At 42.4% G+C, this 27,489-nt stretch overlaps 1 protein-coding gene across 1 annotated transcript in view; it reads left to right on the top strand.

Annotated features, from left to right (window-relative positions):
• The first annotated feature begins 15,542 nt into the window (after positions 1–15,542).
• Positions 15,543–27,489, top strand: part of PLA2R1 (phospholipase A2 receptor 1) — a 118,509-nt gene continuing 106,562 nt past the window's right edge. The window contains exon 1 of the mRNA XM_061184414.1: positions 15,543–15,882. Within this exon, the coding sequence (XP_061040397.1) occupies positions 15,768–15,882 (115 nt within the window). The 5' untranslated portion in view covers positions 15,543–15,767. The remainder of the gene's footprint in view (positions 15,883–27,489) is intronic.

The following is a 27,489-nucleotide window of genomic DNA, read 5'->3' as shown; positions in this document are numbered from 1 at the left end:
CCTATATCAACTCTTTTTTTTTTAGATTCATATAGACCATTACAGAGTATTGAGTAGAGTTCCCTGTGCTATACAGCAGGTTCTTATTAGTTATCTATTTTATATATAGTAGTGTGTATATGTCAATCCCAATCTCCCAATTTATCCCTGCCCCACCTTATCCCCTGGTAACCATAAGCCTATCTTCCACATCTATGACTCTACTTCTGTTTTGTAAGTAAGTTCATTTGTACCCTTAAAAACACAGACTTTTTAGCCCAGACACTTCAGTAACATGCTTCTAAGATTTTACATCTAACTTGGCTGCTCAGATTTGATTGGTTGGTTTGTTTTTTGTTTACTCGTTGGTTCTGAAGTCTACTCATTCTAGCTAAGTGTAAAATGCATTACTGTATGTACTAATCACACACACACACCACACATACTCCATGGGAAAAAACCAAGCAGAGTCATAAGCCATTGAAAAAAAATGTTATTTTACAGATTTCTAGAGTTCCTTATGCTAGTGTTTTCTTCCTGTCTCCTGCTTCCCCTCATCTAAAGCCAGTTTGGAGGTCAAATGCAGATGTGAGAAAAAATATCCCTAAAAAAAAGACATTTCTGCTTTCAAGAAAATACAGAGTAACGGGGACCAACCAGATTTACCTTGCCACCTGTATAAACAAAAACAAACAAATAAAATACATGAAACAATGGTTTTCAAGACAATGGACATCAGGCATTAAAGGGCAGTTATCCCTGAGATATAGAAAACAAACAAGGTGAGTCCCTGTTGGGCTGTATCCCGCAGGCTTGCAAGCCCTCTATTTGCCCAGCCCCAAGACTGAAGAAAGAGCCCGGAGTCAGCGACAGAGACATCAATGGTTTAATGGATGGAGGGAATCTTACATGTCTGAAGCAAGGTCCTGGAGCAACACCCTACCCAGTGAGTCAGATGGTGGGCAAGACAAGGCAGCAGTCTTTGCTACCGGGGGAGAGGGAGGTTACCAGTTATAACGGAAGTTGACGTCAGGTTGGCTCATCGGTTACCAGAGAAACGAGCAAAGGAGCACACCTCTCAATGACCCTTTGACAAACTATCATATTGGAGAGAGTTCTAAAGATTAGAACAACCACTAGCTGGTGCCGGGGGCAAGTATGTAGGCATTTACTGATTAGGCTCTATGATTAAAAGGGAAGGTCAGTCAGATGAATAGGGTGTAGGTAAGGCAGGGACTGCTCCAGCAGGGGATGTAAGGAAAGCAAGAGAACAGCCATCTTGGGTCGCCTGACCATACAGCCCTACAATTGTCCCAGCTTACTTGATTAACATTTCTAGAAAACTCTACCCAAAAACAGAAGAAGACATGATCTTTTTAAGCACACATGAAATATTTAGCATAATTGCAGTGACATGGATGGACCTAGAGACTGTCACACTGAGTAAAGTAAGACAGAAAAAGACAAATATAATATGATATCATACGTGGAATCTAAAAGAATTGGTACAAATGATCTTATTTACAAAACAGAAGTAGAGTCACAGATGTAGAAAACAAACTTATGGCTACCAAGGGAGAAAGGTGAGGAGGGGGAGGGATAAATTGGGAGATTGGGATTGACATATACACACTACTATATATAAAATAGATAACTAATAAGAGCTTACTATATAGCACAGGGAACTCTACTCAATACTCTGTAATGGCCTGTATGGGAAAAGAATCTAAGAAAGAGTGGATATATGTATATGTGTAACTTATTCACTGTGCTGTACAGCAGAAACTATACTCCAATAAAAATTAATTTTAAAAAATAATTACAGATGCTTACAACAGGTATGATATAAATAGCAGAAACTATACTCCAATAAAAATTAATTTTAAAAAATAATTACAGATGCTTACAACAGGTATGATATAAATAAACAAGGTACTATAATTTTCACACTAAAAAATATTTAGCATAATAGACCATACTCCTCCAGGCCATAAAATGATTCTCAATAAATTTAAAAGGACTTAAGTCATAAAGTGTCTTCTTCGACCAAGGAATTTCATTAGTAATTAATAGCAAAAAGATATTTGGACAATCCTCAAATATTTGGAAAGTAAATAACACACTTCTAAGTAACCCATGGTCAAAGAAGAACTCAAAATGAAAGTTAGAAAGGTTTTGAACTGAATGAAAGTACAATATACCAGAATACATAACAGGCCACCAAAGCAGTAATTAGCGGGAATTTATAGCAATAAATGCTTACATTAGAAAACAAGAAAGGTCTCAAATCAATGACCTCAGGCTTCTACTTTAAGAAACTGAAAAAGAAGAAAAAAATAAAGCACAAGTAAGCAGAAGAAAGGAAATAATAAAGATCAAACTGAAAACCAATGAAATAGAAAACAGGAAAACAATAGAGGAAATCAACACACCAAAAGCTTCTTTAAGGTAAATAAAATTGGTAAACCTTTAGCCAGATTGATGAGGGGAAGAAAAAGAGAAAACATAAGTTACCAATATCAGGAATGAGACTGGTGACATCACTATAGATTCTACAGATATTAAATGAATAAATAAGGGACTATTATGAACAACTTTATGCCTATAAATTTGAAAGCTTATATAAAATGGAAAAATTCCTTGAAAGACAAGAACTACCAAAGTTTGTTCAAGAAAAAAAAAATAGGTAACCCGAATTCCCTTATATCTGCAGAAGAAATTGAAATTATAATAAAAACCTTCTCACAAAGGAAACATCAGGCTCAGATAGCATCACAGATGAATGCTACCAAATGCTTAAGGAAGAAAAAATACCTCCCAATTCTACCCAAACTCTTCCAGAAAATTGAAGAGAAGGGAATACTTCCCAAAGCATTCTTTGAGGCCAGCATTAATCTGATACCAAAGCCAGATAAAACATTACAAGAAAAGAGAACTAAAGACCAATATCCTTCATGAACACAGACGGAAAAAATTCTAAACAAAATGTTAGCAAATTGAATCTCACAATATTTAAAATTAAATGGGCTTATTCACATGTAAACAAATGAAACTCATAGTAACAAATATTAACTCAAAATGGACCAGAGATCTAAAAGTAAAGTCTTAAAATATAAAGCATTTAGAAGAAAGCACAGAACATCATCATGACCTTGGATTAGGCAAAGATAACTAGATTTCAAAAGCATGATCCATAATAGAATAAATTGATAAAGTGAACTTTATCAGAATCTAAAATTTCTGTGCTTCAGAAGACAATATTAAGAGAATGAAAAAATAAGCTACAGTCTGGGAAAAATATTTGCAAATTATATATCTGATAAAGAACTCATATCCACAACATATTAAAAACTCTCAAACCTCAGTAATAAGAAAACAATCAAATAAAAAATGAGCAGAATATTTGAGCAGATACTCCACCAAAGAAGATATATGGTTATCAAATAAGTACATGAAAAGATTTTCAACATCATTAGTCATTAGAGAAAGGCAAATTTATTTATTTTTAATTGAGGTATAATTGACAAATAAAACTGTATCCATTTAAATTATACAATATATGTATATATTGTGAAATGATTGCCATGATAAAGTTAATTATCATATCCATCACCTCACATAGTTACCTCTTTTTTTTTTTTTTTTTTTTTGGGTGCGCACACTTAAGATCTACTCTCTTAGCAAATTTCAATACATAACAATACATAAACTTATTAACTACATACAGCACCATGCTGTATGAGAAATGCAAATTTAAGCTACAATGAAATATCACTCTACTCCTATTAGAATGGCTAAAATTTAAAAGACTGACCGTACCAAGTGTTGACAAGAATATTAAATTCCAAGGGCTTCCATAACAAAGTACTACAAATTAGGTGGCTTAAACAACAAGATTTATTGTCTCACAGTTCTGGAGGCTAGAAGTCCAAAGTCAAAGTGTCAGAAGGTTGGTCCCTTCTGAGGGCTGTGAAGGAAAGATCTGTTCCATGCTCCTTTCCTAGCTTCTGGTGGTTTTCTGGCATTCTTTGGCATTCCTTAGCTTGTAGATGTATCACCGTAATCTCTGCCTTCATCTTCACATGGTATTTTCCCTGTATGCATGTCTGTCTCTGTGTCCAAATGTCACGATGACCTCATCTTAACTTGATCACCTGTAACAACCTCATTTCCAAATAAGGTCACAAGTACTGAGGATTAGGACTTTAACATCTTTTGGAAGGACAGAATTCAACCCATAACAGTGAGGAGGATATGGAGGAACTGGAACTCACATACTACTGGTGGGAAGGTAAAATGGTACAACCACTTTGGAAAACAATTTGGTAGTTTCTTAAAAAGTTAAATACATAACTACTCTGTTATCCAGTTATTCTTCTTGTAGGTATTTACTCAAGAAAAATGAAAGGATGTGTCCATGTGAGGATTTATACATGAATGGTCTTCGCAACTTTATTTATAATAGCACAATACTAGAAACAACCCAAATATCTATCAATAGGTAAATGGATAAACAGATTGTGGTATATCCATACAATGGAATATGACTCAGCAATAAAAAATAATTCAAATTTTAATGCATGCAACAATATAGCTATATTTGCAAATAATGATATCGAGTGAAGAAACCAGACCCCCCAAAAAGCATGTACTATATGATTTCATTTATATGAAATTCTGGAAATTTCAAGCTAATCTATAGTGACAGAAAGCAGATCCATAGTTGACTGGGGTCTGGGATGGGGAGGAATAGAAGAGAGGGCTTACCAAGCATCACAGTGGAATTAGTAAGGATGATGGATATGTTCACTCTCTTGATTATGATAACGGCTTCATGGGTGTAAAGATATGTCAAAAATTCTTAAATTGTACATTTTACATTTATGTAGTTTATTGTTTGTCAATTTCATCTCAATAAAGGTCTCCTATAATTTTCTAATTCACTGGATTCACTAGGAATATATTTAAAATGTTATTTAGCCCATCAATCTTAGTTTAAAAGGCTGAGGTTTCTGGCCTTATATTAATAAATTGCTTTTTTTCTAGTAATAAAATGAAAATAAAGCCACTATGCAGGAACAAAACTATATGTTGATTTAATACAGGAAAAATTAAGTTATATTCACAAATTCCTGGCCATTTAGCCAATCATATCTTCCCCTTTTACAAAATCCATACATTCAACAACACTATGACTCCTGTTTTAACTTAGAAAAATTGTTAAGGTATGGAAAAGCTAAGCAGCATGCCTTGGAAGATTCTAGAAGCCGAGCAATATAAAACAGGTTTGCCACCTTCTCAGCGCTCTATTCACTTAGCTTTGCAGACCTTCTTCTCAGAAAGCTACACTGGACTTTAATACTTAACTGGTTTAACCTAAGAAGGGCAGGTGAAGACTTTGTCTAGCTCTTTTTCATAGCCCCATGACTATCTCAGGTCTATTTTTTTCTTCCACGCTGAGCTTTAACATTTTTGAATTGTCTTAGAAATAAAACTTGACAAGTCTCCAACCCTCCAAGCACACATGATAAGACAAGTAGGAACACACCATAGACTCTCTGCCCCTGATCCATTGGGATCATTTTCCCTCCTGCAGAATGGCTGTGGGTCCCAGAGTATCTGGGTGACCCTGCTGGTGCGTGGCATTCAACTCACATTATTTCTCATTTTACAACAACCCTGAATGGTAGGTTTTTATTGTAGGTTTTTTTTTTTTTTTCTCAAAATTGTAATTAGGTATTACCAAATAAAGTAATAAACAACTTTTAACTTAGAGTGCAAAATAAAAGCACCTTATTTTAGAGGTGCAAAAGCAAGAAAATACGACATAAACTTATCCATTTTTAAATAGTCGTCTGTGTGATGGGTAAATGCCATTTCAAAACATTTTCAATAGAAAAATGATTTATAAATCAGTTGTCAGAAGATCAAAAAAAATCAATGTTTAATACCAACTTTAACTATAAATAAAAAGAATATTGTCATCTCTCCTGTTTTTGCTTCAACATCTATATCTTCTGCTCTTTGCCTTTTGGAGAAAATATTGCATTGTAAGGCTGCCGTCTTTTTGGACGAGGACAAGGATCAAGACCTTCTTTAATGTAACCTCTTTCCATACAAGTCTGAGTGGAAGGAAAACCAACTTCCCAGAAATTCTCTGGTGTGTTGGGTGGAATGTAGCGAAATTGGTGTCTTGAGCAGGAAGCCAACTTCTTTTCTCTTTCTTCTGCTGGAAATTTTTATGGTAGGTTTTTTTTATTTATACAGTGAGGAAACTCAGCAAGATTATGTAATTTGACCAAAGGAACACAGCTGAGAAATAATGGAAGAAGAATTTTTAACCCATCACCTCTACCCTGCTCTCTCCTTCTCCTCCTCCTCCCTTTACCTAATCCTTCAACATGTGAACACACCCAGAGACTCTGCTTCGATTTATCAGGGAATCCTTTAGATGAAATCAAAAGGTGCAGCCACCCCTCTATTTTGTTATTGTTTCTATTTAAAAGGCGCATTGGTGATTACAAAAACCACCTTACACACTTTTCTGAACATTAAATGGAATAGGACATCTAAATTACTAGAAAATGATTAATAAATGGTAAAATAAATATTGATCCATCACCAGGCTTTCCCATTAAGTTCTGGAAAGTTATAGCCTGCAGGGTGACAACCAGAGATGCACGGCTTGAGAAGGCTCTTTGGTAGCACAAGTTTCCAAATGGGGCCTCTAGAGTCAGGCAGTCCCATACCCCGTGACAGCCAGGCCAGGTCTCCCGGTCTGCTGTGGCTGCCCACACCTTGCTTCTCCCTCCTTGTGTGATTACAACATAGCGAAGTGGAAACTTTACATCTAAAACTCACCTCTCTCCCTGAACTGAGAGGTTTCTTGTCGGTTTCACTTTTTTTTCCAAGTGCCAGACATTATCTCCTGCCCTCATCTATTCAGAATCCAATGCGTGTTCATGGGAGAAGCAAGAAGTTCCCCACCCCAGCTGCACATTACAATCACTTTGGGAGCTTAAAAAAAAAGTACTGCTGCCTGGGTCCCACCCCCGACCCCTTGAATCGGAATCACTGGGGGTAGGGGCCTCCGTATTGGTGCTTTTCACAAGTTCTCCAGGGGACTCTGACCTCAGTGAGGGCTGAGCACCACTGGGCCAGCTGGGTTTCAGAAAACGTGTTGCTGGTGACATGCTCTCCGGAGGGGTCTCCTCTTTCCTCTACAGACAGTGCCCCTTTGCCTGCTACCTCTGCACATCCTCTACGAGGTTACGTGTGAGAGGCAGAAGGAGAGCATGAGTACGCAGAAATTAGGCTGTGTGCTGACAGGGGAGACTTAAGATACCCTATGAAGACCCAGTCAAGACAGAGGCTCAGCTAAAACTTCCAAGTGAGTGGAACTTTCTGGCTAAATACCACACACTGGGAAAGCCGTTAATTGAATTAAATTGATATAAATTGCTGCCTAGACTAAGGTGAAAAACTAGTTCATTAACTCGTTATGGAAATTGGCCCTTAGCCCAACGAATTTTTACCCCTTAGTACTCCAGTCACTGTGGGTGTTATTAGTTAAAATACCACAGTACTGCTAAATCACAACATAAAGCAATATTTTGAACACATCCAGAAGTGTTTAATAAATGGCTGGGGGAAAGCTGCTGAAAATACATATTAAATAGGTTAGAAAACTCATGTCTTATGTAAACCAATATTCTCTTTTATCTACAGTACATTTTCCTCTTAATGAGATAGCTTATTATGTGAAGTTAATGAGTAGTTCAGGGTAGGGTTTTAACAATAAGTCATTTAAGCTCTCAGTGTCCTCATCAGTATATAATGACTGTAATAATACCTACTTCACAGTGTAACCGTTGTGGGTATTATCTAATCATTGTAGTTACATCTCAGGAGCACTCACTACTTGCCAGGTTTTGGGTGTTTTGCATGTATTATGTTATGGGGTGGGCGCTCTCAGTGCTCCCTTTTACAGAGAGGAAAGAGAGGCTGGGCGAGGCACAGTGATTTGGTGTAGGTCACAGAGCAGACTCCCACCCAGGCAGACTTCCCTCTTCCCCACCACGCTGTGGATACAGCAAGCACTCCAGAAATGGCAGCTCCTCGGAAGAAACAAGGTCTATCATATGGCTTTTCTCTCTACCCAGCAAGAGACCGAATCAATCCTCATTCTTTGTTTGCCCCCCAGATATTTTTTTTATGTAAGTAATAACAATAATAAAAACTACCTTTGCTGAGTGTTTACTCTGCCAGTCACTGTTCTAAGCAGCTTCCAGGTATTTACTCTTTTAATCTCCATAACAGACCAATGAAATGGCACTATTATTGTTCCAAGTTTGCAGATGAGGCAACTAAGGCACCTGGAGATAAAACCTGCCCTAGTCATACAACCAGCAGATGACAAACCCAGGGTCTGAGACTGGCAGTATGGCCCCAGAGCCCCCTCTGTCTGCCTCTGCTTGCCCACCTGTGATCATGGAGCCACGTCCTGTGAGATCCCATCATCATCATCAACTTCTCTCCTGCCAACATCTTCAACTCCCTGTAGGTAATATCCTGATGGGGTGACATCGATCTGGATGAAGCCCAGTGACCACCTTCTCCCTGCAGGTACCTGGGCTACTGAGCATCATTAAGAAAAAAACATCCACTCTAAAATCGTAGTCCCTGACCACATCTGGGCCCCTGGTTATGCCCAGATTTCTGGCCACATTTCCCCAGCAGCTCTCTCTGAGGACGTCAGAGCCAATCTCACCTCCTCTCCCCAACTCCAGCTCTCCACTCATCCTCAGCAGATGAACGCCCCGGCTACTTCACAGGGAAACTAGAGCTTAGCAGAGGAGAGAACTCTCAACTCTACCTTCAGTTTACAGATTTACCTGTGTCTACCACCATTATTTCCTATATTCCTGCTGTAACGGGAGGCATCACCTTCCTTTCTAAAGTGAATCCTTTCACTTTTTGCTCTGGAAACTTCTTCCTTCTCAGGGACCTCACTCTGAATTTTCCAACAGTAAGTATCTTTGAATTCCCCCTCTCTGCTGGATCCTTCCCATCAGCATTTAGATGTGCTCAAGTCTCTCATCTAAAAAATAACAAAGTAACAGAAATAACAGCAACGGGTTCACCCTCATCCCCAACCATATACGCACAGCCTGTACAGCTACATCTCCTGCTCCCTACAGCCACCAGCTACTGGGAAGAGTCGTCTACCCTTGGTGTCTTTGCTCCTATTCATCCCCAAACCACTGATGTGCCTTCTCCTCCAACCATTAGGAGCACTCTCCCCAAGGTCATAATTTCCCTCCCTGTCCCCAAATCCAGTGCACATTTCTGCCCTTAAATCCATTGATCTCTCCAGAGAATATGGAGCTGTCAATGATTCTCTCCTTGAAACACTCTTCCCCAGCTTCCAGACACCTAACTCCTTCTCAGTCTGTTTCTCTAGCTATCCCCAAATGTTGTTCCCTATGATTCTTTTCAGGCCTCTCCTCTCTTCTCTTGACCTACAACAATCACGTCTACTCCCATGGTTTTAATTATCAACAACAGATAACTTTCAAATCTATGCTTTCTGACTTTAATACCCATATATGGAACTGCCCCCTAGACATCTTCACCAGCCTCTCAACATATCCCAGACTGAAACCCTACTCCTTCCCCAAACTTGTTTCTCAGAGGACGAAGCCACTAGGTTGCCATGCCAGAAATGGGACATCATTCTTGATAACTCTCTTTCTCCCCAACACACCTGCTCAAACACTAAGTCTTGTTGATCCTTCCTCTTATACATCTCGCAAGGTGTGTTCACTTTCCCCAGTCTTCTACTGTCTCCTTTCTAGTCCAGACAAGAGCCATCTCTTTATCCAGGATCCTGCCGCAGCCTCTTAACCCTTATGAATTGCTCACCTCCAGTCCATTCTCCATACTATGGCAGGAATGTTCTTTCTAAAATGTAACACATAAATCTGGTCACAATGAAACCCCCTAATGGCTCCCTGCTGGCTCTAGCATAAAGGTTTTTTAACATGATTTAAGACCTAATCTCAGCTTTCCTATTTAGCCCTAATGTTCCTAGAACCTCCCACCTCAATACCCAATCTCCCTGCTAAAAGAACTTCTCAAACACCTCATGTCCACTCTTGCCTCTATTCCCTCTGTTCTGGAACATTTTTCTGCTCAGCTAAGTCTCTCCTCTCCCATCAGCCCCCCATTCCCATTCCCAGGCAACCACTCACCTGCTTTTTGTCACATTTTAGTTTACAATTTCCAGAGTTTTATGGAAATTGAATCATAAATTATGTACTCTTTTTTGCCTAGCTCTTTCACTCAGCATAATTATTTCAAGATGCAGCCATGTTGTTACATGCATCAGCTGTTCATTCCTTTTTATTGATGAGTAGGATTCCATTGCATGGATATACCTAAATCTATTTATCTAATCATCCGTTGATTGGTATCTGAGTTGTGTACACTTTTGGGCTATTACAAATAAAGCTGCTATGAACACTCATGTACAAACTTTATATGGACATGTGTTTTCATTTTTCTTGAGTAAACACTTAAGGGTGGAACAGCTGAATCATATGGTTGTCGTACCGGATTTAATAGTGTCCCCCCAAAACCATGTCCACATGGAACCTCAGAATGTGACTTTATTTGGAAACAGGGTAAATTCAGATGTAATTAGTTACAATCAGGTCATACTGTATCAGAGTGGTCCCTAAACGCAATACTGATGTTTTTATAAGAGAGATATAAAGGGAAGAAATCTATATGATGATGTACTACAAGCCAAGTGATGCTAAGGATTGCCAGCAACCACCAGAAGCTGCTTGAGAGGCATGGAACAGAATGTCCCTCAGACCCTCAAGATGGAACCGATCCTGCCGACACTTTGATTTTGGAATTCTGGCCTACAAAATTGTGAGAGAACTAATTCCTGTTGTTTTAAGCCACCCAGTTTATGGTGCTTTGTCACAGCAGTTCTAGGAAACGAAGTAGTTATATGGATTTTTTTTAAAAGACTGTCAAACAATTTTCCAAAGTGTTTGCAACATTTTACATTCCTATCAGCAGTGGGTAAGAGTTCCAATTTCTCCACATCCTTGCTGGCACTTAGTGTGGTCAGTCTTTCTAATTTTAACCATTCTAATAGATGTGTAGAAGTATATCACTGTGGTTTAAATTTGTATTTCCCTAATGTCTAATGGTCTTGGAAATCATTTCATGTATTTATTTGCCTCCTGTATATCTTCTTTGGTAAAGTATCTACTCAAATCTTTTGCCCATTTGATATTTGGGTTTTTTTTTTTTTCTTCTTCTTATTGAGTTGGAGAGTTCCTTATATATTCCAGATACAAGTTCTTTATCAGGTATATGACTTGCAGATATTTTGTCCCAGTTGGTGGCTTTTCCTTTCATTCTCTTAAGCATATCTTTTGAAGTTAGCTAGCTATTCAAGGTGCCAATTTGGATGCCACTTTTTCTTGGCATCACTTTCTCTGAGCCTCAAGCTTTGATGAGTGGCCCTTCTAAGTACTTGTCAAGTTTCAGACACATTCTCATATCATGACATGCATTGTAATTGTTATTATATTAGTTTGTTATTGTAATTGCTTGTTTACCTATTTGTTTCTCCCCCAGACTCAGAACTCTGTGATCACGGTCAAGGACTCATCACACCCTGCTTTCTGTTGCATCCTCCACACCAGTACTGAGATGGACAGAAGATGCTCACGTTCATAGTCACTGTCTGTCTCTCCAGACTCACCGTCCATAGTTCTCCACCCTGCACTGTGTTCTGGAAAGCTGACTTCTGTGGACTCCTGGACCACTGACTCCCGGCTGGGTCAGCCAATTGGAAGAGATCAGAGGGCAGGAGAAGAAGGGACAGGCTCTTCATTTTCTCAGCTTCCTCCCTGACAGGCTCCAGTCTGGTAACAATTGCTCTTCTCCTGTCCTGCCAGATGGCCCCTGTCGCAGAGGTGCAGCTCTCACGAGGCCCCTATAACTGCTCCCTGCCAGGTTCCTTCAGGCCCCGATACAGTCATGACAGCTTCCAGCACTGGCTAGAACCTAGGTATTTCCCTTCCTGTTTTGGTTCCCTTCACTCTGCCCATAACTTTGTAAATAGTGTTTCACTATAAATCGCTATAAATCAGGGTCTCACCCTTTCTTGCGGAGACTCTGATTCCTACAGTGCTCTAAGTACATTTGTTAATCTTGACCCTCACCATAACCCACACATTAAGTAAGTTTTAAATCCCTCAATCTTCTTCACCGTTTTCATTCAACATCATTCAGGTTTCTAATATTTTTCTCGAGTTACAAATGACTCTATATACACTATATTCCTGTCCACCTCCTTCCTTCCCTCCTTCATTCACTCACTCAGCAGAGACTTTTGGAGAATTTACTAAGTGCCAGGAACTGTGCTGCCCTGGAGAATCAAAGAGAAGGAAAAAGTAGTGGGTTCCTCAAGGAACCTACATTCAGGTGAGAGCTATAAATAAAGAATTCTAATTCAAAATGATGGAAGATGTAGAGGGCTTGCAGGTGCAGGTGTTGCAGGCCGCAGGGGGCAGGAGACATCATTTCAGCAGGACAGAGCCCTGCAGAGCTCGCTCCTGAGGTCCCCTTTGCTCCTTGCTGCCCCGCTTCCTCCCCCCACTCTCACAGCTCCCATGGAAGGACATTGAAAATATGCCAGACTCTGTCCCAAGCACCGCGCAACCTTATCTCATTAAATACAGCAGCAAATAGTTCCATCTGCATCTTACACGGAAGGAAACTGAGGCTAAGGAGACTAAGTAACTGGCTGGTAAGTAGCAAAGCACCTACTTTCACCATCACACTACTCTACCTCCCAAATCTGAAACAGACGCAAGACCCGGGTATGGGGAAGGATCATTTTCTTGAAGGTGTAAAAGTTTTTGCCACAGATTTCCACCTCAAAGCCACAATACTTCAGGAAGAGATGAAAACGAACCCTTTTGGAATCTTCTAATCATTGAATAGGAAATTTGGTGTCAGTAGGCCAGGAAGTTGTCATCACCATTCTTCATTACGCTAATTGCTTTGAAGATGAAATATGGCTGGTCTCTCCTCTTTATCCTGCTCATATTCATAGCTCTGCTACTTTGGAATATTATCTGCTCTGGGTCAGGGAAGGCTTTTTCCCCCCATTAGAGAGAGGATACAACTGAGGCCCGTAGCAGGTGGAGGTCTCACCAGGATCCCACAGCCAGTGGGAGGTAGTCCATTGTCCCAGTGACCGACCTCGCTTGCCAGGCTGCCCAGTAGCCACCCTTTGCTTCAGCCAGGCCCGCCTACTCACACTCTCCCGTGCAAGTGTTTCTCACTCCAGACTTTGTATTTTCTCTCACGACTTCTTCCCATCCTAGAACAGCCTCTTGCTCCTAAATACCCTTCACCCCATCTGAACACATCTAGCCCTGCGCAATCACTCTAGCCCCTCCTGGCCTCTCCCAGTTTTACGTTCACTGCACTGCACCTCACCAAAGATTAATATCAAGGCTGCACTCTCCTACTTAATTATGCCACTTTGATAGCACTCAGCTGCCTCAATAGATGCCAGCCCACTCAGACAGGGCTGAACCATCTATACTTTGGGGTAATTCCCATAACACATGATGTAGTGCTGAGTCACAGGAGAGATTTATAAATACTTCATGACTGAGGTCTATATAGTCTCATATGCTGAAAGCATCCTTTTTCTGCATGTTTCAGGCAGGGATGCTGACTGCTATATGTAATAATATGCTATTGACTCAGGGCACACTTTGGAACTTTTCACATTCTCTCAGCCACACCTCTTACTCCAGCCACCTCTGCAGCGGCCAGCCCTGCACAGGTTCCCTCTGGAGCAACGTGACAGCACCTCACCTCTGGCCATGCCATGCACCTGTTGCTGCCTGCCGCAGGGCTTTCCGGTTGCCAAGGTATGGGACCAAGCTTGGAGCTTACCACTGCTATGGAAGTGTGCAGAGGAGTTAATAACCCTAGGACCACCTTCACCAGCAGAGACGGTCAGCCTAAGGATAAATGTTTCCCCCTTTCCTCTTCTCCCCAGGACAGACAGTTCTGAGACCTTCTGAGGTTCCTGCAGGACTGAGTGCATGTTACTACGACAGTGGCCAAGGCAGTAGCTGTCCTTGCTTCCTTATTTCACTCTGATCTTCAATCCCACTCTCTGCCAGAGATCTCAACCCAGGCTCTGCTTTCTGGAGAACCAGGCTAAGACAATTTTATTAGTCTGTTTGGGCTGACTCAACAAAATATCAGAGACAGGGTGGTTTAAACAACAGAAATGTATTTCTCACAGTTTTGGAGGCTGGAAAGTCCAAGATCAAGTTCCTGAAGGTTTTGGTTTTTGATGAGGTCACTCTACCTGCCTTGCAGATGGCTACCTTCTTGCTGTGTCCTCACATGGCCTTTCCTTAGTGCCTGGATGGAGAGATCTCTCTCTTCCTCTTCTTATAAAGCTGACCTTATCTAGGACCCCACATTTAAGACCTCATTTAAACTTGATTAACTCCTAAAATTCCTATATCCAAATACAACTACATTTGGGGGGTTAGGACTTCCACATATGATTGGGGAGCTGGTGGGACACAATTCAGTCTAAAGCTGACAGTATTACTCAAAAATATTGGTTTGGTCTTGGCCAACAGGCAGCTGAGAAAGGCAAGTTTCTCCAAGACCCCATCACCTTCCTTTTATTTTTTTAAAGCTCCCTTTTGCTTTCTTCCCTCCTCTTATGTTTTAATGACTAGCGTCATAAGCAATGTTTTGTTTAATGACAATCTAGGAAAGATCTTACATTAGCCTGTTCTCATAAATATTGAATGTTTCTAGTGTTCCGCTAGTTATTTGAAAAACTACCCTTAGAAAGACTACATTCTAGTCAGGGTTTTCCTAGTTTAGGGAGGAACTTTTGCCAAGTTAGGGAGTAACCTCTTCTTAGAGCAAATCACTTTGCCTTTCTGGACCGGTTTTCTAGGTATAAAGTGGGACAAGGCAGTAACAGCTGTAACACAGGATAACCCAGCTATTTTGCTGGGTTAGGAGGATCCAAGGAGATGGAAGGGGGAGGTAGTTTTTAAATGGGAAAGGAGCTCAACAATGGAAGAACCTTCAGCGTACTCTGGAGTGAGGAGGGTGGAGACCCCGGCGCACCCCCAGGGATCTCCGGGCTCCACATTCCAGGGGAGAGGAGGTCCAGAGCGCTCCCAGCGCGCCTGGGTCCACGGAGCAGCTCGGTTTACTCTAAACTGCCTGCTGCCAAACCCGCAGTGTTTACCATAATCCGGGTGGCTTGCAAACCCAGATGGCAGACTTCCCGTCCCAGAGATTCTCAACTCGCTCACCCCCAACTCCTATTTGGCCTCCGCAAGAAGGAGAGAGAAGGCTGGAAGCAGGAGGAGCATGCACGGGGCAGCCTCACCCCTCCTCTCTCCCCACCCCAAAGGCAGGAATTTCTGGGATGGGCAGATGGTCCACCCCCTCTTCCTCCTCCTGCTCCAAGCCGGAGTGGGTAGGGCGGGGAAAACCTCCTAGACTTTTCCGCCTTCCAGCCCATAACCCCGAGTGCCCACACACTGTGGCGACAGGGGTGACGGTGACGGAGAGGATCTCCGGGACGCAGGGGTGGCGAGGCCTGGGGGAGGGGTGGAGCGCGGAGGAGGCTGCGGTCCCGCCTCCCCCACCGCAGGGCCGGGCGCAGTGTCCGGCGAGCCCAGTGGTTAGCGATGTCGCTGCTGTCGCTGCTGCCACCGCTGCTGCCGCTGCTGCTGGCGGTGCCGGCGGGCTCCGCCGAGGGCGCGGCGGTGGCACTCACCCCCGAGCGGCTTCTCGAGTGGCAGGGTGAGTGTCCCCCGGCCCAGAGGGACCAGATGGGCACGTCGGGGGCGGGGGTGGGCAAGAGGAGGAAGGGGCGAAGCTGGGGCGGGCGAGGGCGGCCGGGATTATACGGTGGCCCGCATCTCTGCCGTCCGGAGAAAGCCCTGCGGATGGGCTAGTCCTGCAGGGGGACAGGCCCTGCACCCCCTCCCCCGCCCCGCTTCCTCCAGGCTTCAGTCGGGGGCGCGGCGTGGGGCGGGGCCTCGGCTCGCAGGCGGTTTGACTCGGCTGCGGCCGGGGACAAGCTGCGCGTAGGAGGGTAGGAGATGTCTCAAATGTAAACTTTCCTAGAGCAGTGTATTTGGGAGGACCATCTCTGGAATAAATGATGGCAAAAATATGTCCCATTTTGTCCCCTCCCAAAGCAAGCGCTCTGGGTGTACGCTGCCACCTGCGGAGTGGCCCCACGCCTGGCTTCCCCGCTCTGCCCCTTCGGGAGAGAAAACAATCTTCTCTGTTAACGCCTCTCAGACCAGATGGGGAAGAGGAGCCCCTGTGGCCCCAATGAACTTGTGAGCTGGAGCAAGTTACCCTCTTTGCTCTTCAGTTTCTCCCCTTTGAAAAATGGGGCCTGTGACAGACATAGGACCCCTGAGGGTAAAATGTGATCCTTTGCAAGGCACACGGCAGGCCAGTGAGTGGAGCGTTCCTGCGGAGTTACCACTGCCATATACACGTGTACACGGGATCAACTGATCAAACATGTATTGAGCACCTACTGTACATAAGATTCATAAAGGGCTATGGACAGAGGCAGAAAGAGAGATCGCCCGCTTTCGTAAATGACTGTATGGGCTGCCTCTGAGGCAAAGGAGCCAGCGTGCAAAAGTGCAAAGCCCATGTGTGAAGGGAGGAAAGAGGTAGAGAGAAGCTAAATAAACCAGGAGAAGCCTCCAGGCAGCCTCCAGACTCTCAACCTTTGGGGATAAGCTTGGACAGAAGGAGTAGAACATGTCACCAATGTCTGTGTTTATTTTTTTCCCCTCTCAACATATTATGCATACATTTTGGAGGTAATCTTCTCTGGACTGTATTCTCTAGCATTCCTAGGAGGCTTTACCAGGGGCAGGTTGAGCAATTCTTATTCTAAAGTGGCCGAAGATCAGAGGCCTCTTACCTCCTTCGTCAGTTCAATAAAAATGCTCCTGCAGATGCGCCTGCGACCCCATGGGGTGATCCATCTCCACTGACAGTCGCTGTGCCACGCTTATTTCTTTACATTTTAAAATGTGGGTCTTGCCTGAGCACTAAATGTCTCTCTGGAACAGGGCAGCAGCAGGGAGGACAGAAGCTGGCACCTAGCCACACAGAGAGAATGCGCTGGTGATCCTCTGAGCCAGGATTAGCACTGATAGGCTAATCCCTTCTATATGTAGCAGATCCAAATCCCGGCTGAGACAGTTGCTAATCAGTGCCTTCTTTTTAATAGTCAAGGACACTATGAAGTTAGAATCATCCACTACCTCCTGTCCCCTCCAGGTGACAGTTTGCAAATCTGAAGGCATTTGACATAGTTGGCATAGAGATTCTTCAGATGTGAAAATGCTGCTCCTAATTTCTAAAGAGCACAGAGACTGTGTGACGTTGATTGCTCCAATCCTCACACAGGCTCCCCTCCTTGACTCCAAGCACTCACATCAGTGGAATTTCAAGTATAATCCAGATGGGTTTAAAATCAGGTTTTTCCTGTTTGTCCAAAGATGGAAACACAAAATCTTAGCGTTAGAAGGGACCTGAGACATTGTCTACTCCAGCCATCCATTTTTCAGATGTAGAAGCTGAAATACAGCAGTGTTTTTTAGCTGTGTTTGGGTGCCTACGTTTGCCACTGTGTTCACTGGACTACATTGACTTACTCTTAGCCATGATTGGCATCCCCAGAGCAACCAGGAGAAGATATGCACCTATGTCAGTTTCATATCCACTAATAAGGGATAGGTAGTAATACAAGGCAGATTATACATATAGTGTTTTTCATCTGAAAATTTCTTTGATATGTGTTACTGATTGATCTCTTATTTATTATAAGCATCCCAGCCTTGAGAGGCAGATGATGGACAGTACTGTGCTGACTTTTCAGTCATTTACCAATAAATTTGTATTAAAAAATCAGTAGATGCAGTGTCATATAGTAGTTAAGTTCATGGGCCCTGGAACCAGATTGTTGGGTTCAAATCCTGGCTCTACCATTTACCAGCTGTGTGACCTTGGGCAAGTTACTTAAGCTCTCTGTGCCTCAGTTTCCTCATATGTAAAAATGGAACTAATAATAGTACTTACCCAAGTATTGTCCTTTTGTTTCAGTATCACCACGGTGCCCTCTTCCTCTGGCCAGTCCAGACCATTTTGACGTGTTGACAGCCCTGTAACAATTACTTCCCTGTGCACAGCACTGTACGTGGCATGTCTGCAGCCTGTCTCCTACCTCTAGTTGCTATAGCAAGGGACCTCATTGTGGTTCTGAAATCTGAGCCCTTCATTCTAGCAAGTGCTAAAACTTGATAATTTCATTCAAGTACCCCAGATACTGGGAGGGTAGAGGGGAGATCAAAGAAGGGGACAGGGCATCCTGGCGAAAAGTGGGCATAGTCTCCGTGGAGGTTGCTAAAGGAAAGGAACTGGGGGCAAGTAAAAGAATTTTGAAGCGACGTTGAGGGCTGAAAATTATAAATGTGAAATGGCCCCAACCAACATAGTAAGAGAGCTTCCCCTACAGCACTCAGCTTCCCAGCAGCAGGGGGGAGGGAGCCCACGGCTGTGTCAGTGCTCAGAGATGGTCAAGGTAGGCTCTTTTGAATGGCCAATGACCAAGGGAAGTGAGGGTGAAAGTAAGGAGATGAGAGAGATGGCAGAACAGGAAGGGTAGTGATTATACAATGGAAATAATGAATTTTGGAGATGGGTGCATTCTCAGTAGTGACCAGGTCCAAGGTATGGTTGCAGAAGTGATCACTAAAGCGAGAACAAGTGAAAGAAGGTCCTTGGAGCAGAGGGGGTCAAGGAACCGAGCATCCAGAGCAGTACAGACATATACATCTGAAACAAAAGTTTCATTAAAAAACACCCTTACCTAATATGATGTGCTGCTACTTTTCTACTCTGTTCTACTCTATTTTGCTTTGTAATGTTCCACTCTATTTTGATTTCATGATGCATTAATGGGCCACAGCCTGCACTGAAGAAAACACTGGGCCAGAGTGTTGGGAGTTAAAGGCCTTGGGGTGGGGAGGCCAATGGGGTGTTTGCTGGAGTGACATAGTGAATGTGAGGAAGAGGTCCAGGGCGGTGCGCTTGGTATGGAGCAATGAAGAGAGGGTGCCACGAAGGAGAGGTTTCTGAAAGAGGGTGGTGAGAGCCACCCCCTGGAGGCAGCAGTGGGGAGGAGTCGTGACCCTGAGATTTTCCCCTTAGCTCCCATTGCTAATACAAAGGTCAAAATGCCCCTCACCACAGCCAGCTGGGTGCTATTAATGCATACCCTTCCTTCACAGGTGAAGACAGGTTGAGTAACTTGCACCTACAGGAACTTGTAGAGTAGGAATGTGAACCGGACCCACAAGCACTAATGCGGAGGACCCCTGTATAGCCGTGTGACCTGATAAGATAGCTCATTCTTATCCCGCTGTTTGCTGGGAGCATGTGACTTGATTATGTGACAGGAGGAACAGGAGGCCAGCCTCTTGCTCTCTTCAACTCCTCCTTTTCTAAACCTGTACTTCCACATGTAGGAGTAAATATTTTCACAGAGCCGAAATGTGCAAAGCCATTGATTTTTTTTCTAGGCAATTTTTATATCCCTGGGCAATGAGCCATTCTCCTAATCTGGGGATTTGGAATTTAAGTAAAAGCATGATCAGCTCCTGGTTTAGCTGCCCTGCCTGGCCATCAATCACTCCAACCCTCAGACTCTGTTTCTTCCATCTCTGTTCATCATCTTTCAGAAACTCTTCCACTTTATACTTTTCTCATCCCAGTTTCTCTGACCGGCTTCTTTCCTCATGAGCCTTTGAGAGTCAGCATAGACTTCCAATTTTTCTGGTCCTTTTTACTCTTTCTCATTAGCTCCTAACCTCTTTTCCTATTATTGGTTGTCACAGTAACTGATACTACACTATGTGTGTTCCACGCCATTTACCAGAAAGGTTGAGCCATACAGAGTTTCGTTGTCCCCTCAGCTTCCCTTCCTTGAGCTAAGAATTTGCTTATTTATATCAGGATTTCTGAAGAAACAATTCTTTGTTCTGCCTCTTCTGAACTCATCCCTATGTGATGAATCTTCACATGATCTATCAAAGTAATGTATTTGAAACATTTATAGACCCTTGTCTCCATCTTCTTTTAGAAATTATCCTTGAAAGCCTTTTAGGAGATGTTCCAAAACAAAGCTTGGAACATAAATTATATTTTTTCATTGATCAGAGTGAAAAGAAATATTACAGTTCATAAAAGAAACAAACACAAGAGCACCTTATAAACACTACAGTAAGTCACTTAGGGTAGAATATTTTATAAAGTCATTCAAGAAAAATGGAGGAATTTTATGAGAATTCCTATAAACTGGGTTCTGTGATACAGAGCTGAACAAAATAGACAAGAGTTTTCTGCTTTCATGCGGGGCCACATGACTTTCTAATTTACTCTACTTTCCAGACTACTACAGTTCCAAAGAAATATGCTAATGAAAAAATTTCATTACTTCTGGCTTTTTGCATCACGCTCTTGAGAACTTTCCTTTTCGGTTATGAAAATATAAACAGAAAATTCAAAGTAATCATTTAACTATAAACATTGTTGTCTTATTTTGCTGCTATTTTTCACTACCCATGTCCAAAGTTAAGATTTGTTTTTCTTTTACTAACATTTATAAAGGGGTCGTAGTGACTGAGGTAGTCCTTATCAGGATCCTATGAGGACAGCACTATAATTAATTAAGCCCATTGTGCAGATGGAGAAACTAAGGCAGATACTCTCAACCTCAAGCAGTTCTGCCCTAAAAGACTGCTCTGTGGTTTGCCAAGGTCTTTTTTCCACAGTGTTAGCCTTGGCCAGTTAACAGGGCAGTCTTTATGGGCGTGTGACCAGAACTGTCTCATAGGGCTCCATGCTCAGCAGGGCCTTGCCCTTGGGGTTGAATGCTCTGTGGTTTGGGGTCTTGGAATTCTTAGTAATTTTTATTTCTGAATTTGTGCTTTGGGTGTGAAATCCTGTGGGACAATGGCGCACAGACCAAGAGATTAAATCTCAGTCCCTCCTCACGTCACCTCCCCACTTTCCTTGGGTGGGTTTTCAGCCTCCCCCTCCATACTCCTGTGCTCTGCCCACCATGGCAACAGGTTGCCTTGGGGCTGGGAAACTGAAGGCCCAGGGCCTGGGAGTGGACGGCCAGTGGTATCTGGGGGCAGGACAAGGCTGCTGTCCCCACCGGGTTGGCAGCACCATTGCATGTTCCGTGGGGACTGAGTGCGGACCTATCATCTGTCCCCAGTCCAGGTATTGAGTGTGTTCCCAGAGCTTTCTGCCACGGAGGTTGCAACCCCTCACAGGCCCACGGGAAGTGAAGATTGACTGGACTTCCCTGTCCCCTCCAGGGCCCTACATTTTCATTTTACTCTGGGCTCTGTGAATTACGTAGCTGAATAAGAAGCATGGGACTGTTATGAGTTGAACTGTGTCCCCCTCAAAATTAAGATGTTGAATTCATAACCCCCCAAATACCTCAGAATGAGGCCTCATTTGGAGATAGGGTCTTTTCAGATGTAATCAAGTTACAATGAGGTGATTAGGGTGGGCCCTAATTTAATATGACTGATGTCCACCTAAGAAGGGAAAATTTGGACACAGAAATATGCATAGAGAGTAGATGATATGAAGAGACACAAGGAGAAGACAGCCATCTACAAGCCAAGGAAAGAGGCCTGGAACAGATCCTTCCCTCACAGGCCTCCAAGGAGCCAACCCAGCCGACACCTTGATTTTTGACGTGTAACCTCCAGATCTGTGAGACAACAAATTTCTGTTTAAGCCACTCAGTTTGTGGTACTTTCTGATGGCAGCCTTAGCAAACAAATAGAAGGACTAACAATATATCTACCATTAAGAGTTGGATTTGGTTGTGTTTTCTTTTTCTTTCTTTCTTTTTTTAAAATATTTATTTATTTATTTGGCTGCACCGGGTCTTAGTTGCGGCATGCTGGATCTTCATTGCCATGTGCAGGAGTTTCAGTTGCAGCATGCAGGCTCTTAGTTGCGGCATGCAGGCTCTTAGTTGCGGCATACGGGATCTAGTTCCCTGATCAGGGATAGAGCCTGGGCGCCTTGCATTGGGAGTGCAGAGTCTTAACCACTGGACCACCAGGGAAGTCCCTTGGTTGTGTTTTCACTTCTGTCTCCCACTTAAGTAAATACATATTTTTCTTGAGTATATTCTCAAAGCAGATAAGATGGATAGCTCAGTGTAAACACTTTTGCTTTCAATAACGTCACATCATTTCCAGGGTTGTTTGGTTGTTGGCTGAGTTGTTTTCTGCTTTTGTTTGTTTTGGTGACCCAGTCTTTGAATCATATCCCCCAGGGCTTCCACACGAAGGCATGTTGAGGGAAGTTTAACAATGTTCTGTCTTATTGTTTCTTGCCATAACATGGTCTTCTGTAGCAAGACTCCCTGGTGACTGAGATGGTATATTTTCAGCACAGTCTATAAGATGTTAACAGAGCCGCTGTGAATAATGAGTTTTACACCAGCAATGTCTGAGTGTCTGTTAGATACTTTCCAGTTAAATAAAGACAAAAATGATGGAGGAACAGACTAAAAGCTAAAAGGAAGAAAAATGTTTTCAACTCAGTTTAAAAATTCACTGGTAAGATACAGAGACACAGCGAAGAACTTTGAAAGAGAGAAGATTTTCTGCAGAGGTCAGAAGATTTACTGCTAAATGTGATGGACGAAGAGGGGGGGCGGGAAGGGAATGAGAGTGGCAGAGTGGCGAGGACAGTCTGGAAGGGTTAATCTACTTCACACAGGGGTTGGTGACAGGCAATTTGAATCCTGACAAAACCGGAGCCCGGTGGAGCAGATTAAGCCAGGTTTCATTTTTCCTGCGTGCGAGAAAGAGTATTGTATGCCTCGTGGAACTTGGAGTGACGATTTGGGGAGATTAGAAAGAAAAGGGAAGCGAACATGTAAAAAGATTTAGCAAGAGGGGTCCCACGGGCCTGTGGAGGTGGTGATTATCCAGGTTCAGAAGCTGCAGGAGAATAAAGAAGGCTCAAAGTCAAGGACAATACTAGGGCAGGGAAAGAGAAGAAGTTCTGAGACAGGACAAGGGGATATTTTAAAACATACTTAACTTTTTAGTTGATTATAGAAATCAATTGATAGGAAGCCACGGGCTTTGTTAAGTGCTGTCAGATTGTCAAGAGATAAACACCAAATCTCAGATGATCTGGGATAAAAATGCAAGTATTCAGGCAGAGATGGCCAAGGAGGACAGAACACACTTTTCACTTTGTTCTGTCCTTTCAAGTACAATGCACATGCTGCATGCTGCAAACGTCAGAAATTCCTTGCTTATTGGTTTGGAAAGTCATATTAAGAATCCAGCTTCTCTGCATCGTTCAGCCATGAACGGGACTTGATTCAGCCCCACACAGCATCCCTTCCTGCTACAGAGTAATCTAAGTAAGGAAAACAATCAAATCTGAATCTGAGTCACTGGACAGGACAAACCTGAATTTGTGTAGCTGGAAAATGTCGATACATCTCAAGAGAGAAGCTGATCAACTTTAGATTGGTTTCAGGGCAGAGATGCCCTCCCCATACTTCCTGGACCCTTTCCATGCCGAAACTGAGATACTGTCAGAAGAGCAAGGAACTGGACAGATTCAAGAGATGATCCGGGGAAGGAAATGCGTGAGCCCAGCACCAGCTGTGTGGGTAGATGGAGTAGAAGAGGTTTAAACCCAGGGGAATGGAGTAGGAGATTGAAATTGGAGTGCAGTGGGCAAGCTGTGGGCTTCCTGTTAGGAAGCTTGTCTTAAACATTGCACTTGACGTGAACCGTGCATTTGAGCTTTTCCTTCCAGTTCCCATAACTTGGAAGGGCCCAGAGGCCGGTTTATACGTCGGTTGGATTAGGTGCCACCGTCATGGTGTTATTTATTAAACACCAGAAAACCCTTTGCTTGCCTAAAATCCACCATAAAAAGAGGATTTCTTTAGGAATTGTTTCGTTGTTTGTTTCAAGTGTTTTTGGTTTTTTTTCAATCAAAAGAACATACATCTCACCGAGGCTTAACATTTAAATCGTATCTGATTTACGTAACACTTCATACCTCAGCCAGTTCTAAGAGTAGCTGTTTAAAGGATAAGGGGACACTGAAAGGCGGGTGGAAGCTATCAGAAGGGGTGCTGAGCATGAAGTGGAAGGGCCTCAAGAGGAACTTCCTGCAGGGACCCCCAGCTGGCACTCTTCCAACTCTAATCGCAGCCCCAGGCTTTAGACTCCAACCTCATGGTATCATAGGGATTGGCCGGCATCTGACAGTGTATCGGATTCCTGAAGCCAGAAAACAAGTCATTGCAACTACCTTTTCCAGAATCCTCCCATTCTATCGATCACCAAATCCTGTCATTTCTTCCCTCTTTGAATTCTCTCTCTAGTGACTAGAGTCTAACCATTCCCTTCCTTTCTCATCACCACCAGTTGAACTGACACCTCTGTCTCTCTTACCGGATCAAAGCAATAGTCTTCAGACTGTTCTCCATTCTGCACGTGGGCTGTCTCATCCCAGCTGAGAACTCCTCCAGGACAGGAACTTGGACATTTGTCTCACACATCTACTCTCCTAAAACCGTGCTGGGCACACAAAAATGCTCAATAAATGTTTTTATCGAATGATTTACCACCCTGATTCATCTTCCACACCACAGCCTCAGTCATGCCTTCTCTTGTTCCAAAAATTCCCTTTATCTGAATAATATAGAAATTTTTGAATAAAATTTAAGCTCTTCATAAAATGGCCCCAAACCACCTCTTTCCAACTTTGTATTCTACAACCACCAAACGCTTTTAGATAGTGAGGCTCTTGTCACCCTAGAGCTAATTATTTTCATCACCTCTGAGCTTTGATGACTTTTGCTCTATCCACAGTGCCCCCGGCCCAACCCTTCACCTCTCTGTCTATACCTCCTGCACTACCTGAACCCTCCCTCTGTAATGAGGACAGGCACCCATGCTGGGCTAGTTCAGCCTTGTACCTCCATGTGCAACAAATATTAGGTCCCTATCAAATGTCTGTTGAATGAAAGTGTGTGTGTGTGTTCTTGTGAGAGAGTGATTGATGGATTGATTGATTTCTCTGATCTTCTAGGCCAAAGTGACCCCTTCTAACTCCTGCCTTCCACCTTATTGTGCTTATACCTCTTACGTCAATATGTATTTTGGCATTAAGTTATAGTTCTTCCTGTACACTTCATGATGTACTCCCAGGGAGAACATCAGTTCCTCGAGGGCAAACACTATGGCACATATATCCTTCTATCTGCAGGGCTCCTAACACACCACCATATTAGGCGCTCAATTAATGTTTGTTTGAAATTTCAAGTCTCCCACTTCAAATTATTTGGCAACAATCTACAGCAGCTCATTTTCTGCTTTCTAGGTTATAAATGAATGGATGTAAATAGAGTGAGACCTATATGGTTTTCACTAAGTATATCAATATAAAACTTCTAAGAAAAAAATGGATTTGGAAAAAAAAAATGTATAAGAATGATTCAGTTAAATGAGCTTTACAGTCCCATCCAGCACTGAAGTTCATGGTTCTGGGTGTATGGTAGGTAGTCTCCTCTGCTATGTCCATGTTCCTTCCACTTCTGTTCTGCTGTCCCCTCCCCAGAAAATGGGCCAGTACATGCACACACACCCACACACCCACACACACACACACTCTCCACCCAGAAAGGTCTGATGCCACTGAGGCGCCATGTCCACCTCACACATGACACCACTTGAAGATCCACTCAAGTGTTTTAAATTCTGGTCTATTTTCTTTTTCTTATCTTTCATCACTTGTTTTTAAGGGTTTATTTTAAGTGCAGTTGCAATGTTTTCTTTGGAACTGATGGAACTCCCTTCTTTTCGTTAACTAGGAGAATTCCCATGATTCCAGAACGAATAGATATAGTTTTAAAGAACAGATATTCAGATAAATGATTCCTCTATCTCTGGTACCCTTCCACAGTGCCTTCCACATAATCAGCACCCAGTGAATGCTTGTTCAATGAATGAATAAATAAATAAATAAATAAATAAATTCACCTTCTATTCCTTAGAAATACATGTCATCTTGAGGGGCCAAAGGGTGGATCTAAAATGATCTCATCTCAAAAGGCACTCAGAAGTAGAAAGTAGAGCCCCTATCTTCTATGGATTTTATTTTATTTTTTAAGGATGAAAATTAGTTTATAAGTTACTTCTGGTAAACCAATCCTTTTTCTCCTCCTAAACTTATAATTATGAAGGGAAGTATAATAGCATTTTACTGCAAAGAGATTTAGAAATTCTGGCAGTACTTCATTAATCACTTAATCAGTGTTCAAGCAGAACTGATGTCCTTGACATATATAATCAATCTTGATTCCTCCCACATTTGATCTTCATCCTTTTTGAAATCTGTCTACAGACACTAAGGATTGGTGGCTTATTTTCATATTATGTTTTTGTTAGAGATGACTCATATACACATATAATAATAATCCAAATATTGATACCTATATTGGGTCTCCTCATAGTCTATTTGAAAACAGTTGTTTTCTATTCAGTGAATTTATGGAGATTAATGGTGCTAGGACCAGATTCTATTATAGCTTAATGGGAAAATGGGATTGGGCCGTTTTTTAGCTTAGTGTGACATATTATTCTTTTGGAGATGGCATGTTTATTGTTATTGGTAAGCCAGAGCTACTTGTTTATGATATATTCGGAGGAACTTTTCCAAAGCCACATCCTAAAGGCAGCTGGGCTTAGAAATATGATAGCACCCTAAAACTGAGCAGCAGGGAATTAAGTTTGTCTAATATCTTCCGCTTTGGAAAGATGTTTTTATGACCAGTGGTAAAACTACAGAAGCTCTGATTCTACCACTCCTTTTCTCTTAACACTTAATAATTTGGATATTTTAAAACATTATTTATTCACCTCAAATTTTAGTGATTTATAATTTCCACGTCCATTTACTTACAGACCACTCGTTTACCCATCCATACACTGCTGGTCAACATCAAGCATTTTTGTCTTTCTTGTAAGAGAGCTGCAGTATAGACTTTACAGGCTGACAGTGTGGAAGATGAATAGATGAAGACTCAATTCATAATCACACATGTATTTGAACAAATGAGACAAAGATTTTGTCATCTGGTTATCTGAGGAATATTTTTCCTCCATGAAAGGTGATAGCATGGTATTTCTGGATTGTTAACTAAAAAGTCTACACCTACTATGTGCTGTAGAATCTAAAGTAAAAATGAGCTTTTGTGCTAATGCTAGAAGTCTTTGTGGGTATGCTCAAATT

The sequence above is a fragment of the Eubalaena glacialis genome, chromosome 1 (genome assembly GCF_028564815.1).
Source record: "Eubalaena glacialis isolate mEubGla1 chromosome 1, mEubGla1.1.hap2.+ XY, whole genome shotgun sequence".
NCBI lineage: Eukaryota > Metazoa > Chordata > Mammalia > Artiodactyla > Balaenidae > Eubalaena > Eubalaena glacialis.
This window is presented reverse-complemented; position numbering and strand designations above follow the sequence as displayed.